The 18,541-nt window shown below is 38.5% G+C and overlaps 1 protein-coding gene across 2 annotated transcripts; it reads right to left on the bottom strand.

Annotated features, from left to right (window-relative positions):
• Positions 1 to 7,243: 7,243 nt before the first annotated feature.
• On the bottom strand, positions 7,244 to 17,950 carry parvg (parvin, gamma). Of its 2 annotated transcripts, none has more exons than XM_068723687.1 (13): positions 17,731 to 17,950; positions 16,923 to 17,029; positions 15,794 to 15,858; positions 15,032 to 15,134; positions 14,520 to 14,663; positions 13,526 to 13,641; positions 13,377 to 13,432; positions 13,263 to 13,297; positions 13,089 to 13,150; positions 12,396 to 12,464; positions 12,155 to 12,256; positions 11,060 to 11,132; positions 7,244 to 9,317 (listed from the first exon to the last, which is right to left on the bottom strand). In XM_068723687.1, the coding sequence occupies exons 2-13, from the start codon at positions 16,984 to 16,986 to the stop codon at positions 9,244 to 9,246; spliced, it is 963 nt and encodes a 320-aa protein (XP_068579788.1). In that variant the 5' UTR covers positions 16,987 to 17,029; positions 17,731 to 17,950; the 3' UTR covers positions 7,244 to 9,243. The 2 variants fall into 2 exon arrangements, with proteins under 2 accessions (XP_068579788.1, XP_068579789.1); XM_068723688.1 differs by lacking the exon at positions 17,731 to 17,950 and adding an exon at positions 17,234 to 17,292.
• Positions 17,951 to 18,541: the final 591 nt, after the last annotated feature.

Here is an 18,541-nt window from a genome sequence, read left to right as displayed (position 1 = left end):
CCTCTGCGTCAGGTGCTCTTTGAAAAGAAAAAAGTGCTTTATTTCATTAAACCTTTAAAGCCAAGCCCCTATGGAGGCCAGAAACAGACAGAACTTAGTAAAAGGTTATCAGAGTCTAAAATATAACTGAATACATCAATGAATCATACTGTTCATTTTTAATGCCAATGGAGTTGAAAACTTTGGTTAGAAATATAAATTATATTTTCGTCCTTTACCGCAAATGATTTGATAAACTTCCACCAGCTAATTTTATTTTTCAGCACTTAAGTTCTGCTTTTTTGGGGTATTGGCACACAATTTAAAATCACAATCTAAAAACAGCATACTGTTTTTGTAGTGCAGTGTAAAGCTAATCAGCCCCAGTAAATGGACTGTGTTTATATTAGTGCTTTTCTACCAAAGAGTCCGTCATTCACACACACTCCAAACGTGGAGTTCAGTGTTTTGCTCACAAACACTTCAACATGCAGACCGGAGGAGCCGTGGTTCGATTTACCAACCTTGTGATTAATGGACGACCTGCTTTCTACCTCCAGAGCCACAGCAGCCCTATAGTATTGATCATATGATCAGGAAAAATGTGAGCAAACTGATTTATATATATATAGCGTAACCTTGTTTGGATGCTTATTACATTCTTGGACATGTTAGATATATGTTGCATTGTTAATCATTTCAAACGGGATGTTTCCAGTTGAACAGTTACCAGAGAAAAGGCTTTGAGAATGTGGGGCAACAGATGTTTTTGGGAAACGTAATGCTCACGTAATATTTTTGGGGAAATGGTTGGCTGGGGTCCTGAAGTGCAAATTTCCCAAATCCAATAAAGAGCTAGCTGTGAGTTTGTCAGCCTGACATGCTCTGTCAGGGTTTCCTGAATTATCTAACTGTTAAATCAATAACATCCCTACTGCAAACTATCGCCGCAACTTTAATCAGGAAACCACAAAGTTTAATGTTAAAATGTCAGCAACAGCATCATGTTGATTATTTACTTTGTTAGTCGGAAAGCCGATCAGGGCCTTCAAGGCCTTATCTGCTGGCCTAAACAGAATCACAAAGTTATAGCTATTTTATAATTTAATATGTCTTCTCAAATACACTACAAGTATTATAATTTATAATTATAATAATTATTTTCTCATTGCACAGCTACTGTTTTCCTCTGTTGCTCTGCTTCCAGCACAGCTTGTTTTAAGTAGAGCTTTTATCCAATCAGATTTCACCTCTGTGTCTCTAGGTAAGGAGAGAGGCCCAGGGCCTTCAGACTCACAAGTGAATCTCTTTGCACTTCAAGTGAATGGAGACCAAATTGTTGATTGTCCTAGTCTTCAACCAATCAGATCTTTAGTTTGACATGTTGGGCGTATTCTTTGACGTGCCAGAGCCTGCTAGCTGGCCCACAACTACGTCAGCATTAACTGGCAGACTGAGCAGCTATGCAGTGAGGTGCAGCTGTGCTGTGATTGGTCAGTGGGCGAGCATGTGACTATTGTGAAACAAAACTCAAGGAGCTTATTTGGAGGAGTAAGAGTTCAAATTGACAGATATGGAAGAAATTATGACATTTTTAGGGTTTTGCTTGGTGTAGTTTATTTATTTTTTTACCTAGATTTTTTTTTTAACACTCAATGGATGAATAAGGAGGACAATCGGATTTAATGCTGGAGTTACTGACAACGCCGGACGACGGACGACCGAGCAGCGAAATACAAGTGGGGAGACTCGACTGTCATCACTGGCGTCCATGAATCGAGAAGGACTTCTTACTGGAACTGAAACGATGTTACTACTGTTCATTTGTCTATCGTGGCGTTTTTATGCATAATATTTGAATGGCTTGTGCTCTTGTGTGGTGGAATGCGTGGATCCGCTGCAGGTTTGCTGGATTGATTTGTCACGCTTTGTTGTCATATAAATATATGTGACTGCTCTTGTGAGATTGTCATTGTGTTAATTAAATTGATTTGGACAATATTGTCCGTTAATGACTCAGCGTCCCGTCATGCTCATATTCATGCCTCTGCACTCTGCAGTTTGTGTTTTGTAAGTGTTGAGCTTCATGTAACGTTTTATTTCACTTGTCAAATGTTGCAGTGTTATGTGCAATTTTTTAACTGTTGTGAAGTAAAGAAAAACAATGACTCAGAACATTTTTGATTAGCAAAAACTTCTATGTTCTTGATGTTTTCAGTAGTACTTTTGACTCGACTGATAACCTTTTCCAGTCTTTTATGAGTTCCGGGGCTATACAAGCCTCTGAATGAACTGTGTTTGCTTTTCTATGGCCAATCAATACACCATGAGATGATTCATGCTGCCCTCAAAGCAGTGACCCTTCCCAGGCTGACAGAGCCACATCCAAAACTGGCTCACACAGGATCATCATTAAAGCAACGAGGTGATGGTGAGACAGACGGGTCGTGTCAGACCTCCAGATTGCTTCAAATCAGACACCTGCTGCTGCTCGCTTGCGTCAAAGGTCCGCGGCAACCTAGAAGTTTGTTACCACGTTGTCTAGGTCCCTTTGAGCTTTCCTAATAAGCTCCGACTTCTACTTTCACCCCACCTTCATCCACCTCTGTCGATCATTCCGTCAAGGTTCTGCTCATCAAACTGCTTCCTCACTCTCTACTTACTCCTCCATCTGTGTCCTCCTTCTTCCAGTATGCCAGTAACCAACGCTCTTCCCATCTGCACAAATACGTATATGAATACAATTGCTGCCATCCGTCTCCATTTAAAAATCGTTGTCTAGATTTCCACATCCTGCTGTTATTGAGGAGCCCGAGATACATCCTGCAAACATTTATCTATTAAATCTCCATTAGGCCTCGTCTCTCTGATGCCCCGTCTGCTCAGGCCGGATCTTCTGTGGCAGTGACACCACATTAAGATCCATCTGAAGAAGCCGATATTAATGTTTCCGTTTCATGACGTCCATTTAAACAAGCCGTTTTGAGTGCTCAAGTAATACTGCCTTGGTGGACCACACCCAGCCGATACAAAGAAAGGATAGTGCCAGACCAAAGTATGGTTTTGGCCAATTTGTTGTACATTAAAGGGATGTTATTGTCATCAAAGAGAAAATATGAATAAGCTTCTTTCAACAGGCCACCAGGATGGTTAACTATATGTCTTCGGCCTTGTCCACTTACACATTGTTTTCAGCTAATTACAATGTACATCGCATACTTGCATTTGTGACATTTTACATTTTACTTTATCAAATATCATTATTTTGAATCTTTAAAAACTTTCACACTAGTCGAGGGTGTTGCAGCAGCACAAAGGCAGAAATAAATACAGGTAAATAGTGAAAAGTAAAAAAATATATTTAAAAGGATGTAAAATATAAATAGAATTTATCCATGACCAATGTTCTCCACTGTCCCTTTCAAGCAAAATTACAACGACAAAGTTTCATATATTACTTGTATAGTGTAGCGTAGGTTTTTCTCTCAAATATCCATAGGAGTTGGGCGCCAGACGGGAGAATAATAGCAAGTCTACAATTCTACGTGACCAAAAAAACCTGAACCTGTGTATAATCTTAATATAGTAGTTCCCAGCCTTTTTTGGCACGTGGCCATTTGAAGTCAAGCAGTGTTTACTTGCAACCTTTTGTCACAGGTTGCAAGTATCTATGAGATGTGAGCAGTTTAACCCAAGAGTGATTAGTCTTTTAGACTGATTGAGTAATTATAGCAGTTTTTTAGACGTCTGAAGGTCCCCCTACTATTTTACATGTTTTTATAAAATGTAAGTCAGAAAAAATAATGACAATTTGTATAAAAGAAATTTTTTTTGTTTCAGTTTTTGAGTCAGTAAACTTCATTCACTTCATATTTCTTGGTATTGTATTAGTTAACATGTTCACAGGCTGTAGTGATTGATGCTATTTTTATGCAAATTGGTTTTGTAGTTTTCATTAGAGCCAAGTCAGCTATCTCACATGGAAACAGATTTATTATGTAAATAGCTAATATTTGATCCCACACCAAGCTCAACAAAACTGAGAGCTCGAGAGTAAATAATAAAAGTTAATTCCCCAAAACTGTAGGGAGTACCACAATCACCACGGCCCACATGATTTGTAGCAGCAAGCTAAAACACGTCATCTGTGCAGCAGATAATTATTATGCATGTTAAAATCGCAAAAAAATGCAATGTTGTATCCATGAGTGCAGATGAATGTAGGATTAATGACACAAGGAAACAAGGGCTCAGCAGTTAAGATGTAATTGATATGTTGGTAAGAAAAATAGTAAAGCAAGCTGTCACACAAACGACCAGTTTAAACATTTCTCTAATGCTTAGATGAATATGAAATGTGTGGAGAAAATGAAACAAAAGCCATACTGAGCTCCCCATGAAGCCAATATTACCGGATTATAATTATGTGAATGAGCTGTGTGAAGTCATGCTTACAGCCCTGAAGCCACAAAATTATTTTTTCTACAACAGATCTGGCTTGCAATGAGTCCTCAAAACAACAGCAACAAGCCACCAACAGGGAAATATACACAAAACCAACTCAGCCTCCAGGATTCATAACACTCAAACATGTGTATTTCCCCACTATGTAAATAGACAGCATGAAAGCATCCCAATGCAAGTGCCAACACCAACCAAAATAAAAATAATGTCACTGTCTGTCACCTCAAGAAGGTAATTTACAATTAATGCTGATTCCAACACTGTCAGCTAATTTAATTACCGCACCATGAAAGTAGAAAACAGTCGCAAAGATAACATTAGATCTGAGAGAAAAATTAAACAGCCGGTCTCATAACTGATTGATAATCCCAAGCACACAAACACCAACTCAACAGAGCCAACACATTCATTTACAATATTCATGTCAGCACAAGCAGCCAGTAGTTATTACAAACAAAAAAAACCTTACCTTTGGGAAGTCCTCTTTATATATTCATGGTAGTGAAGCAGTGTCAAAGTGGGAAGAGTAGGCGTCAAGATGCAGCACACGATAACGACAACTTCCGGTTGAAGTTGTCATTGAGAAGGAGAGGAAGTAGATCAATGCTGTTGTCCTACAGCAGTTGGGAGCTCAGAACTATTTTTGGGGTCCACAAAGCCTTCGTATATTGTGAAATGCAACATTAGCTATAAAGGTGTTCAGCGCATGGCTGCACAATTACAGTAAAAAGTTAGCTAACGAGTGGACGGGGCACTAATGTCTCGTTTGATATATTATAGATTGCAGCTTGACAAATAAACATCTGTTTAACCACCTCACCTCCATTAGCTTTTCTATGGGAGCTTGAGGGAGGGGATTCATTTACGTCAAAAATATTTAATAAAACCATGCAATTATGACCCAAGCCACTACATTTTTTAAAACTGCTTCTCGTTATTCATTTCACAATGCCCCCTTTCTGTCTGCTGCCATTACTTTCCGACTCCAACACAGCCTGCGAGGGTTGAAATGAGGACAAACTTGTAAAAACTGATTGTGTTATTTCACAGGTTAAAGAAATTATATTTGAGCAAATAGCTTTATGGTAATTGTATTACCAGTTCTTTTCTGGGTGGATTTTGTGTGCAACTATGTGACTCTCTGTCCATCATGGATCCATCTTGAACAGAACACGGCACAGAACACGGAACTGAGCAGACCCAAGAACACGGAACAGAGCACGGAACACACACAGAACACACAGAACACAGAACACACACAGAACACACACAGAACACACAGAACACAGAACACACACAGAACACAGAACACACACAGAACACCCACTAGGGGTCTGTGTCCTGTTTGCTGTCTGTTTCTCTTTCAGGATGTTAATGGGCCACTAATGAACCACACCTGAGCGTGGTTTGGTCCAGGCGATAAAGGCCGCCCGTCTTCTTTGGCTGGAGCTTCTCTTCTTTGGCTGCTCTGCTTCTTGGCTGACAAGACTGCTGCTTTGTTTGGTTGTTTAGTTGTTTTTTTTTAATTCCTTAAATAAATGTCAATTTATTACTTTTATCACTCGGCTTGTCTTCTTTATGTTGCAGCACTGTTGTCATTGTTAGCATTGTTTCCACCCTCTTAGAGTTGTGACCGGTCCACATGTCTTCGTCTATCCTTTTTCATTTTCAGTCATCTTGTGTCTATCGTCATTTTTATGTTGAATAATGTACAGTGCATGAAATGTGCTGTACAAATACATTTAACTGCCTTGAACACATCTCAAGTTATTTGACTAAATTCCATCTCTCTTAATTCTTTAGGTTTAACACTCCCATGATACTGTCACCTCTGTGATAACTTATATACACCCACTTATACAGCAGCTGAGTGATGAGAGCGATGCTGCTTTGTTAGCTCTGCTCCCCTCTCAATCCACAGAGAGATGCATCTGTTCAGTGTGACAAGTTAGGCAGACATTACTCATGTTTCCTGTGAACATTTTGGATGGACTCCAGTGGCTTTGCAGAGGGACATCATTTGTTTTCTCCAAAACTGCCAGTCAGTTTGAGAAATCCTCCGGTGTGGCCACCCCAGGCTGTAAAATACACTCACAGTAGCATCAAACATGATGTAATGATTTCTATAACATTCTCAGCCCTATAGCTTAACAGGCAATATAAGTTAGTTATCTATTTACAGTGACTGTTTTACAATGTTGAGAAGCGGTGATGTGGAGTCCTAATGAAGGCAGAAGAAGGTGTTGTTGCTGGAGTAGAACAGGTTTAATCCCTGAGACGTTTATCTTGAAATTTATCCTTGTTTGTTCTGATGGTTTAGAACCTGATGACAGGCTAAGCTGTGACCTTTTTCCTGACACGTATACAGTGGCTAAAAGACATTAATCTCCCTTGACTTTCACTTTGTCTTTAAGATCATCGCAATTGCGTGTCAAAGCCACAAATGTTTGCACAAACTGCAAACACATTGTGATTTATCAAGCTTGTTTTAATATTTTAAAAATGTTCACATCCGTGCCTCGAATTGATGCAGGGTAGGTATCTTAGACACACTATTAACTCTGAAACAAAACATACAAGATAAATTAGAATTGGCAATAACGGTATAAATTATTTTTAAAAAGACATTTATCATATCAGGAAACCAGATAATTGCTGTTGCTGACAAGAATGTCTGAAAGAAGACTGTCACCATAGATAAAGAAAGAGATAAATAATTTAGTACATTTCAATGAATATTGTTCAATCCATCTCATTTACAGATTCTGTTAGAAGGCTCAGTACAAACAGCCCATTCATGTCCCTTTTGCACCAAGGATTTAGCCATTTATTGCAACAATAACACATTTTATTCTTTGAAAAATATATTAGCAAGCTTCATACAGACTGTCCCTGAGCTCAAAACCCCTTTAACTGACGCTGAAATACCCAACATTTGATGAAAAAGAACATACATTTCATTTAACATTCACATACAAAACAATATGAATATAGGAAGAGTCAGATGAGGTGAAGGAAGCTACATAAAAGGCAACATGCAGAAAGATTTAATGATGAATATTTAGATGGACCACCTAATGTTAGAGATGACAAGCAAACATGTGTGATTAGATTGAATATGTAACACCCGACTATGAAATATAATTACAATTTGTACTTGAGAGGCCGTAAAATGCAAATAGAATCACTTTATTGTTCATTCATGGTTTGGTCAGGTACTACAATGGGTTTTGCTTTTCATAAAGCAATCTGCAATTTAATTTTCAACAAATAAATCTTGTTTACTATCACTCGGGATGTGGAGTTCAAGGGCTGTAAATTGGAAAACAGAAGATAAGCCATTTTGATTTCATAATACTTTAACTGTCCGCTGAAATGTGCCAATTTACATGTTGAACAAGAGCAACACACACCTAAGTGTCTCTTTGTATATCTGTCTGTCTCTCTCTATACAGTAGCTGTGTTTCCATCTGACTGCCAAGACAATTTTATGCAAACCTTTTGAAATGTCAGGGGAAATAAAATGTGAATTTAGAGTATTTTCCATCACAGTGGTGGAAACGAATAAATTGGCTTCCTGAATGTCAACAAACACATCTGCATGAAAACTGGTAGAGCTGAATAGGAGGTGTGAAAGTCGTTGTTTTTACTGTTTATAGTTCATTTAACCTCGACAAAGAAACAATGAAATTCATGCTGCAATTTGCTAATACACAAACTAAATCAACAAAAGCTAAACCAGAGTGGCAGTGAAAAGATATTTATATTTTTAACAAGTCACTAATGGTTAGAATACATTTCTTTCAAACAAAGGAATTACACGTCTATCCAACACAAAGGATAACAATTTGGATTTTTCCAGTTTTTAAATTTGCAAAAAATGCTTTGATGGTATCACATCTATTGTCTGTCTCCCATTCTCTGAGCCTGCCTCCATCGCTGCCTGACTCTCTACATGTGTGTGACATTGAGTTGTGAACAATTCAATGGCAAAAAAAAAAAAATGACAGAACTGACAATAGCATTCACAGACTAGAATAAGAGGAGGTCACAGACTGTCAGCAGGAACGCATGGAGGAAGCAGAGGACTAAAATCACACTGTTTATTGAGAAGTGGCAGTTAAGGACGATGCTTTTCTATAGCAAGAATTAAAAGCGCCATGTTCCAGCAGTGTCACACAGTGAAGGAAAGAGAACAAGAGATAGAGGAAAAAGGGAAATAACACTGGGTTACACATCCACACCACATATTAGAAACGTGTATGAAAAAATAAAGGAAAAACTAGAATTATAGCCTGGTGGTTGTATGCCTCCATCAACAGTTAACATCTGTTCAAAATGTTACCACTTCATCGTTTTATCCTATCAGACGTTTGTGTAAAATTATCATAATTGGCGTATGAATTCTTGAGTTATGGACAAAAACGAATCAATTCATCCTTGAGTCAAAGTGGACATTTGTGCCAAATTTGAAGGAATTCCCTCCTGAGGTATCACAGGAATGGACTGTGGCGAAAATAATTGATTTTGATCCAAAGTTTTGATGCTGGTCCGACTGTGCCATTATAGACACCGATATTGTTTATTATGCATGGCTCGTTAATCAAGCTTCATGTACTCTATTTTTTAAATTATCCTGAGAGCATCGGCAAAACGTCTATGAACAGTCCACTTCACCCTTTTCATGATGTACAGCATTCGTAACAGTTTAGAGACAGAAGAAACCACAAGCTGGTCGAATGCCTCAACTTTTCTTCGGCTCTGTTTGTGTTCCTGTTTGTTGAGTTCCTCTTCCTCTTCTCATTTCCCTTTGTGCTTCTTGAACAGGGCGTACAGGACCTTCAAGGTGGCGGTGTCGTCCTGAGAAACGATATCTGTCACACAACCAGGAGACATTTAGTGCGTATGTATAATGCACCTTCAGCATCTACCAAGCCAGGACATGCCGATGCTTTTATCAACATTAGCAGCATTAGCTAATAGCTATTCTTACAATCTATGCTAACAGGTCAGGTGGACATAAAACAAACATTAAATGGACATTTAATCAATACGTCCTTGGTGAGACGAGATCCCAACAAAATTGCACTCTGTTTGTAAGATACACTAACTGAATGAATGTGACATTAAGTTTCACTCCACCACTGGCTAACTCAATTAATGCACGAGGCGCGGTCCCGCTTTTAGACCGTCGGTGCTGGGATTCCTCATTCCATCACTGTAATTATGCCAGTAATTAAAAAGACACTAAAAGTGAATTAAATTAGCCACTTGCTCCTGGCTTAGATTAATTGTGCCGGTCCTAAAATTAACAGTTATCGTGTTGAGGATTTGCTTCACAATTACAGGCTGGCAGGCAATATTGTGGAGAAGCTCTAGTGGGTGTGATTCGAGCTCAGAGAGAATACAGAGCGGCTCGTCAATAACGGATCTGCAGGGAAGGGAGGGAGATCCATTTGCTATTGATTGATTCACACACTTAGATAAGTCAGTTGCTCTATTTTGCTCTTCTCTTATTTTAGTTATTTGATTGCGTTTTAAATGAATTACATGAGTGGATTTAATGTTAAATCAACAAATATCTTCCATGGTGAAACATTTATCGGCCGTATAATCTGAATTAGGACCTGAATTCTTGTGTTGTATTGGTAGTTGTTCATGTCAAATAGCTTAACTAATTGTAAATTTACCAAAACAGTGAGTTTACCATGAACCGACGCTCACATTATTAAACCAAGCAGAACGCAATGCAATGCTTTCACTGGTGTATGATCATTTAGATGAATGCTCACACTCTTCAGGCTACAAATCATGAAATCGTGGTTTTACGGTGGGAAATCTGATAACTGGCATTTGCAAGTTGAAACTGACAAACACAAAAACTAACGAGGACTTTTTACAGTCCACAGATAGAATCATAATATTTCTGGGATGTGTCTGATAACTGGGTGGTACACAGTGCTCATGAATACAGATACCATATCTTCCTCCACATACACACACACATATATACACACACACACACACACACACACACACACACACACACACACACACACACACACACACACACACACACACACACACACACACACACACAGAAGATGTAGCCATAGCGTTGAGGTTAAATCCCCGTGTCTGTCACCGGGCACCAGAGTGGCATCGTCCCCTTGAGATTGTCTCCCTCGCCGCGTCTCTCTAAATGAATGATGATGACCTCGGACTGAGACAATCATCCGCAGCGATCGAGACACTAGTCACATATTCCGCAAGCAATTTCATCTTTCCCTCCAAAACACTGTCAAACCCGCACTCCACAGAGCAGCGGAGATTAAATCAAACTACCCGGGCAATCCGCCTCCTCCTTCGCCTGATACCTGATATACAAACAGATTTGGGCGTTTCCCTGTCACACAGATAAATGCTCTCCATAGTTGATATCATCCAGATTCGTTTGACATTGCTGTCTAGGAGCTCTGGTGTTGTTCTGTTGCAATCATTTCACTGTTGTTGTTTATTGTCCATCCTCAGTGCCTGGCATTTTAATTTGAGTTTATTCTGTTGTCAACAAGGCCGAGTGTGTATGTTGTGTGAGCAGTGTGTGTTATTTCATCACCTTGTGGATCAACACTGGACACCTGAAGGCCTGTGTCATTAAGGAGATCCAAGGCCAAAGTCACGTTGTGAAGCTGGAGGTAAAAGAGATTTAAAAAAGAAAACACAAAATTTACATCAAACGCCACATTTACATCAAAAATAGTTATAAAAAGATATTAGATTCTGTTTAATTTACCCACTGATATATTAGCATAGTTTTGTAAAACTTTTCTCTTTAGCGGTGGAGGAAGTATTCTGGTCTTTTACTTATTTAAAAGTATCAATATCATTGCGTAGAAATACTCAGTTACAGGTAAAAGTCCTGCATTAAAAATGTTATGATGTAATAGTACAACAGTATTAGTTTAAAATACCAATTAAGTAAAGTTCAGATTTAAGGAAATTATATTATTGGAATACAATCTCACTTAAATTATATTTAGCATATTTGTTGCATTTCAATGATTTTATGATAGTCAAATCTAATATATTATATAATAATTTAATATATTATGGCATTATAAAACATTATAAAACTATGTGAAACATAATACACCATGAGGTATTATGGATGAGGCTGATAAATAATGTGTTTGGACTGTGTCACTGTGTGTTTTATAGATTAAGTTATTCATAAACTGCTCATATCTGTGATATAAAGAGTCATAACTTTTTTATAGACAAGTCCTATTGCTTCAGGTAAAGTGAGATGAAAGATATCATTATAAGTGACACAGAAGTAATTATGCATCTACTTTTATCATGGGAATAGTAAAATATTCATTTGATCATATCTAATATTGTAATAGGTATAATTTCGGGTCAGGTTTCAGTACTGAAGCTCATTATCCGCCATGCTCTGGTGCAAAATTAGATTAGCTGAAGATGAGTCTGTGCATATCTTCACTTTCAAAAAATATCACTCAAAAATGAAATGAATCCTAATTGAAATTGGTAATGTCTCTTCTGACCGGTTGATTTTAATAAATAAATATGTTGCAAATTAAACTCACATCACCTGTGAGCATCTACAAATACCAAATGAGGTAAGTATTGTCTGTGTGTGTTTGACGATGCACTTCCTTTACTACTGTGTCAGGAATCCATACTGTACCATCTCAGAGTGATTGACGGGAGTCAGGTTGAAGTGATACAGCGGGACGCAGAAGCCTTCCAGCTGTCCGATCAGCAGCAGCAGAATCACACCGTCAGCGAACTAGACAGAAAACACACCGCAGATCGGAACCCATCCAGGGAAGGTGATGCAATCTCAGAGGAAGAGATCAATGAGGCTTTTTTCTTTCTTCTTTTTTTTACAGGAATGCTCCAAAGGTGTTCTTTTTTTTTTTTTTTACCTGTTTGTCCATATCAGCCACCTGCAGACCCATGGACGACATATTCTGGTTCACAAAGTGTAAAATGGCCTGAAAATGGACAAAGTTTGGCAGTTTGAAATACAAGTCTTATTTTGTTGACATATTAGGTATTGTCACTATTTCCTAAAATTGTATAGACTAAATTATGAATCAAATATTCAAATAATAATGAAATCATTCATAATAATCATTATGATCAGCCCTTTTTCAATTAGTTGATTTATCAAATAATTGGCAACTATTTTGATAATCAATTTAATCGTTGAAGTCACTAAAAAGGTCTTCGGGTTTTTGAAGAGAGCGACATGATGGCATCCCATTGAGCTTTAAAACATTTTTCACAATTTCATAACATTTTATAATGCAAATGATTAATCAGTTAATCAAAAAAAGAATTAGCAGATTAGTCAATACTAAAAATAGTCACCTCAAGCCTTATTTGAAGTTGCTAATTGGTTTGAATACTTTGATCCATTCGCAAATACAATATAAATGAAACACATTGCTTTCCCATTTGATAATTTCAGGCATCATTCATCGTGTTTGTTCTCAGGTTTATGAGTTAATTCCACAAACAAATTATGGTTATTTATATCCTGTCTTTACACAACGACATTTGCTCTCTCACTCAGGTAGAGATGCAACAGTTAACCTCTCCTCTCCTTGTTCTACCTTCTTCACCGTGTTGACCTTGTGAGCCTCAAGCTTTAGCAGTTGCTCGATGGGATCTTCCCCTGAGTGACCAGTCAGACAGAAAACTGTGTTAAAGTCATCGTGGGCTGAAATGCTGCTTCAGTGACATTCAAAATGTCAAATCGGCTCAACCTGCGACAGCTTTGTACTCACTTTCAGTCTTGCTTCGGGAGTCTGAGCCTGCGTCCCTGTTGAAAAAGACACACAAAAAAACATGAGATGTTTTTCTCACATTCACAGAATCACACAGGACATAAAACGGCTCACCTCTCCTCTGTCAGGACCTCCGTCTGTGCATCTGATTTGATGCCACTTCTGCTCACCTGCATGAAAATGAACCAAAACTCAGAAGCAATTACACAAGGTGTGTGTTTAAGATTTGGAGAGAAAAAAAAGTGACTTAAGTTGAAACTCACTTCCACAACTACAACTTCAATCGTTACGTTCGGAGGCAAATCCAGTTCAGGCTGGAACGCTCTCACCATGGCAACCAGCAGATGAATCGTGGCCAGAAGGTCTTTGTTGTGGATGACTGACAGGCGAAGAGCAGGGAACAAAACACACACACAAAATGAACACAAATGGAAATTTAATACCGAAAACTTTACGTTATAATCATGAAATCAAATTTGTATACTATTTATATTATTTATTTTTTTCAGCAATTGTCAATTCATGTATGTAAACAATCTGTACAACAGCACCTCTCTATGTAGTTTTCATTGTTAGTGGTCTGAAGAGAAGTGTTGCTGGAGTTTTAACCACTTCAGACTTTTTTCCCCTACTGCATGTCTTTTAGAAGAAGGTGAAGTGGTGCCAGAAATGCCCACTATGCTTAATGGCGGAGTCCGCCAATCCCGTCCTGGATTCAATTGCCTTTGCAATTCCTACACACATGTAATGTAAATATCCTCTTTCTTTATTAACCTCATTGTTCACTGTTCACGCTGCTCTATCAAACATTTCCTACGACTGCTGCTTCACATTAAACGCATGCAACTGGTAAAACATGGGGTTGCAGGAAATGCAATGTATTTGTCAGAGGTAAGAGCTCACCACAATTGTCAAGACAATGGTCATTTTTGGCTCTTTTTTTTTTTTTTTTTTTGGTGGATCAGTTTACATCCTTTCAGTCTTATAATTCATGAAGTAAAAGTTCAGATGATGCAATTCACACTTAGGTGTTCAGTTGTTTCTAAAATTCGCCAACAGCAGGGCAAAAAAACAAAATCCACTGACAGGTGATTCAAACAGAACCCCATCGTGTTTATCTCCACCAAAATCCCTCACAGTTGGTGTGAGCAAACATGGCATCCTTGAGCTAGCACCAAATCCCGATGTAATTTGAAGACGTTGCCAGAAGGGAACATTTGTTCTCTTGCTTCGAGCCGAGTCAGCTGCATGACTCACGTTTGACGTTCCACTTGATCCGACTGCTGTCCTGCAGGCCCAGTCTCTTGTCCAACTCCTCCAGGATCACTCCCAGCTTGCGGATCTGAGCAACGCTGGTCAGTGCCATCTCCTCCACAGACACGTGCACACCGGTCAACCTGGCTGTGGAAATCAGGACATTTTAATGATTATATTATATATACATTGTTATTATAATTATATGATGATAAAGATTATGAGGATTAGTATTATTATTATTATTGTTATTAGCACAATCATAATTATTAGAATTATCATCATTATTTTTATTAATTTATTTTATTTCTTAATTGAGTTTTACAAAATGTAATAATAATAATAATAATATTTTATTGGCAAGGGCTTTGTTTTGTAAATTATAAATGACAAGCTTTTAAGTGAACTACAAGGGGAAACATGTGTTAATCTTCAAATTTAGATAATGATTAACTGGAAGTACAGCGATGATGAATGACCACACTAGCCTTTCATACAAATGTGTATTAACTCACACAGCAGGTGATGAAGCACCAGTCCATCGTACAGATCCTCCTCCAGACTCTGAACCACGATGTGCTCCGATTTCAAAGTGCTATTGATCCAATAAACCAGTGCCTACCAAAACACAATTCATCACACAGTCAGATACAAACAGCAGACGCTTTCATCTTCTTGCATACATTCTTCTGTTTCCAATGCGTCAAATGAAAAGCAGCATGAAACCTTGTTTTTTTGCAATTATCTTAATTGATTTTCAAAGATTATACGATCCTGAAGTAGATGGAAATGATGACAAATACAAAATACTCCCCCCAAAATAACTGGATTTTATTTGTTTGCCCTCCCGACTCCATATATGAGACATGCCCGGCTTATTGAGTTATTTACTCATTCACTGCCGCTTGCATGAAGCACTTGTGCTGCCATCTTTTCCAATCAAAACCTTGTTTTAAAGTCAAATCCAGCAGACTCTGCCGACGACTCCTGGACGTGACTCACATAACTGTCTCCCATCACCTCTGATAATTATGTTCATTAAAATTTCACCAATCCTTCCACCTCTCTCCCGGCATCAGATATTATTCATGCTCTTCACTGCTCACATATACATGCAGGCTCTGTAATGTATTTCCTGTGTAGCATTCATCTCCAGCCCACTCAGGAAACACTCCCTTTGTAGCCCAGGATGAGCTTTGATGCTGCAGTAAATGTTTAATCGAAGACATAGATTCAGACAAAACTCTATATGTAGATAACAGGAATTCATCTCTTACCTCCTTTAGTTTTTCTAGTTTGGGGTCTTTTAAAGACGTTGGCTGAATGAGCTTCTGCTTCTGTCCTGTGTGAATATATTTACAAACTGCATTGGTCAAATTGTATTGTTTCTTATTTTACAGCCTTTTACATGCTATCAGTTATATTATCACTTGTAGCATTTTAAGTATTTTATTTATTAAAAGGCAACAACACGGTCCTTAACAATATACACACATGCTTTTTCTTTTTTTCAAAAGCCTCCCTGACATGCATTTCTTGATGTTTTTTTTCCGACTGTTCCTGACAGCCAATGCTTTCAATTAATTTCCATATGGCATGGAAATCAATTAGCCTGAAACGTGCATAAGCTGTGCGATAAATCACATTGAACATGTAATCTGCATTATTTTCTATTAATCTTACATTATTGTGGCGTAATAATGCAGTTTAAAGCTGCTCTATTCAAGGTCTTTTTTTTTGTTTTAGCGGTTTGAGCTCATTGTTTTGGTTTTGTGTCCCACATTTTGATGCATTCAGCCATTTTTCAGAAGGAAAAGTTTTGATTAACCCATCAAACATCAGACGGGCCATGTTAGCAATATCTGGTGAACTTAGTGAAACATTTAGCAGCTAAAGAGACAGATATTTCTCTAAGGAGGTGGTGGAGACCAAACTATAGCTCAAAATAGGGACTCTAAATAAGTGATAATGTTACTCCGTGTCTGCTGGATTTGTAAATAGGCAACAGCTTGCCGACACTTTCAAACAATACAACTTAAACAATACAGACTGACTTGAAATGTCTGCACATTAACTCGTTATGATAATGTCATAATGCTGATGGTTGCTCAGCATTGGAGGATAAACAGTGTTGAAAAAAGGAATTTATGGTAAATTACCTAAAACATACAAAACTCCTGCTGTGGTCTTTTTAGATAATAGCTGATTTGAAACTTCAGCAGTCTGAATTAACCAAAGCAAGTGGTCAATTCCAAAATTACAGTCTTTTCAATATAAAATTCTCTCATTTCTTCCAGTATGGACAAGATGAATTATTACAGCCCCTACTAACTTTTTCAATGTACATAGGTGTGAGTATTGCATCAAGACAAACTAAATGTATTGCAGGAACCCTGATTGACTGACCCTGAAAATCCTCGATGTCCACAGTGTCTTCCTCTTTGTGATACTCAAAGATAGCAGCCTCCATCGCTTCTCCTCAAGACGAGATATTCAACATCCGTCAGCAGAACCTGCAGAGAAGAAGAGCTTGAATACAAACCACAGAAGAATGAAGAAACACTTTCTCCGTCACCATGTTTGCCAGAAACTCTCTCTCTCTCAACAGGAGCTCAGTAAGTGTCCTTGACCATAATTTGCTCAACTTCCAACTGCTGCAGCGGAGTTACTCGCTGGCCAGCAGTGGGGGAGGCTGATTGCACTGCCAGGCAGCTTACTGTTGCATGAAAATCCAAAATTCAGCTTCTTGGGTACAAAGGAAAACAATTTGTGCTCAGTGGATTTCCAGAGTTGTGTTTTGAAAGGGTTTGTTTTATCATTGAGGATGTTAAGAAGTTTCTAAAAACACTACTGAAGAGGAAGATGTTTAGTTTCCTCACTTCCTTTTCTCTTTTACAGCAGTACGCTCAGCAGTTCAAGTACTGTAGCCCCCCCACAGATTTGCAGGGCTGCACCTCTCCCTCTGAACATTTTTTTTTTTTGAATCACACGGTCTTGAGACAAAGCACAGCAAACACATAAAGTAACCCTGACAAAACAGACGTGACCTGGAGTGTGTCAAACTGTTGTTTCCTGGATGTGAAGAAGAGAAAAGCTACCGGTGAGAAACTTTACTTTTCCTGTGTGTTTTAAGTGTGTGGGGCTTCCTTTTCCTGACTTTGACAGAGACTTTCAAACAAGGTCACAAACAAAAAGCCTTTTTGAATGAGCTTACCTTCGACACTCTTGAGAGCGACTCGACAGAATCGGATGACTTCAGCTGAATTGAGTTCCTTAACTGATGTTTTCACGGACTGTCATAACAGCAATATAAGAAGGGAAGGGCTGCACTCTATCTGAGCAAAAGGTCTAACTGTACTGCATTTCAAACCGTTGCTTTAAAAGAAAATAACATGTCACAGGGCCGAAAGGGAAGATACGCACAAATGAGAGGATGTGGCAGAGAAGAAGGTAGCGCACTTCCTCTTTTTGATACTGCCTTTGTGCAGTGTTTTTTTTTTTTTTTAGATAAGGGCGTCTATATTCTGTGTCACGAACTGTATGAAGCTTTAATAATAAGTATGTGTCGAGAGAAAAAGAAAACAAGAAAGGCTCTTGGGCGCAAATGAATTGTTTGGAAAACCACACTTCAGGAGGGCCGGGAGAAACGTGACACTCAGAGGCCTGAACCACTCAGGCTCGACTCACACATCTCCATCTGTGACCGGATCAATTCACTGTCGTCTGGTCTCCAGCAAAGAACAACAACAAAAAGAAAGAAAGAGATAGAGACAACACAACAAAAAGCTCTGCATGCGCACCGGCCTAGATGAAGAATAGAAGAAGGACCACCCATCAGCCAGACGAAGGGGCAATTTGGGGGATGTGGAAGGTTACCATAGCAACAAAGGAATGAGACAAGAAAATAAAGGTCTAAAATAAACCCCATAATTCCTTTAGCGAAACCCAAATTGCAGGAATTGGCTGTTCCAAAGCCAATCTCGCTCAAAAGCTGAAGCAAATCTAACCCATCTCACAAGTAAGAG

Source organism: Cebidichthys violaceus, unplaced genomic scaffold (assembly GCF_023349555.1).
Source record: "Cebidichthys violaceus isolate CVI_PGR_0920_01 unplaced genomic scaffold, fCebVio1.0.p SCAF_3, whole genome shotgun sequence".
NCBI classification, from domain to species: Eukaryota; Metazoa; Chordata; class Actinopteri; order Perciformes; family Stichaeidae; genus Cebidichthys; species Cebidichthys violaceus.
The sequence above is the reverse complement of the archived record's forward strand: the minus strand, read 5'-3'. Positions and strand labels throughout refer to the sequence as shown.

What these genes read in the sequence shown, in the direction of transcription:
- parvg (XM_068723687.1), bottom strand. Translation starts at nt 16,986, where the DNA reads ATGGAGGCTGCTATCTTTGAGTATCACAAAGAGGAAGACACTGTGGAC. An exon ending in GGACATCGAGGATTTTCAGG is followed by an intron (nt 15,859 to 16,922) that starts GTCAGTCAATCA and finishes ATATTCACACAG; the next exon opens with GACAGAAGCAGAAGCTCATT. An exon ending in GTCCAGTGTTGATCCACAAG is followed by an intron (nt 9,318 to 11,059) that starts GTGATGAAATAA and finishes GTTGTGTGACAG; the next exon opens with ATATCGTTTCTCAGGACGAC.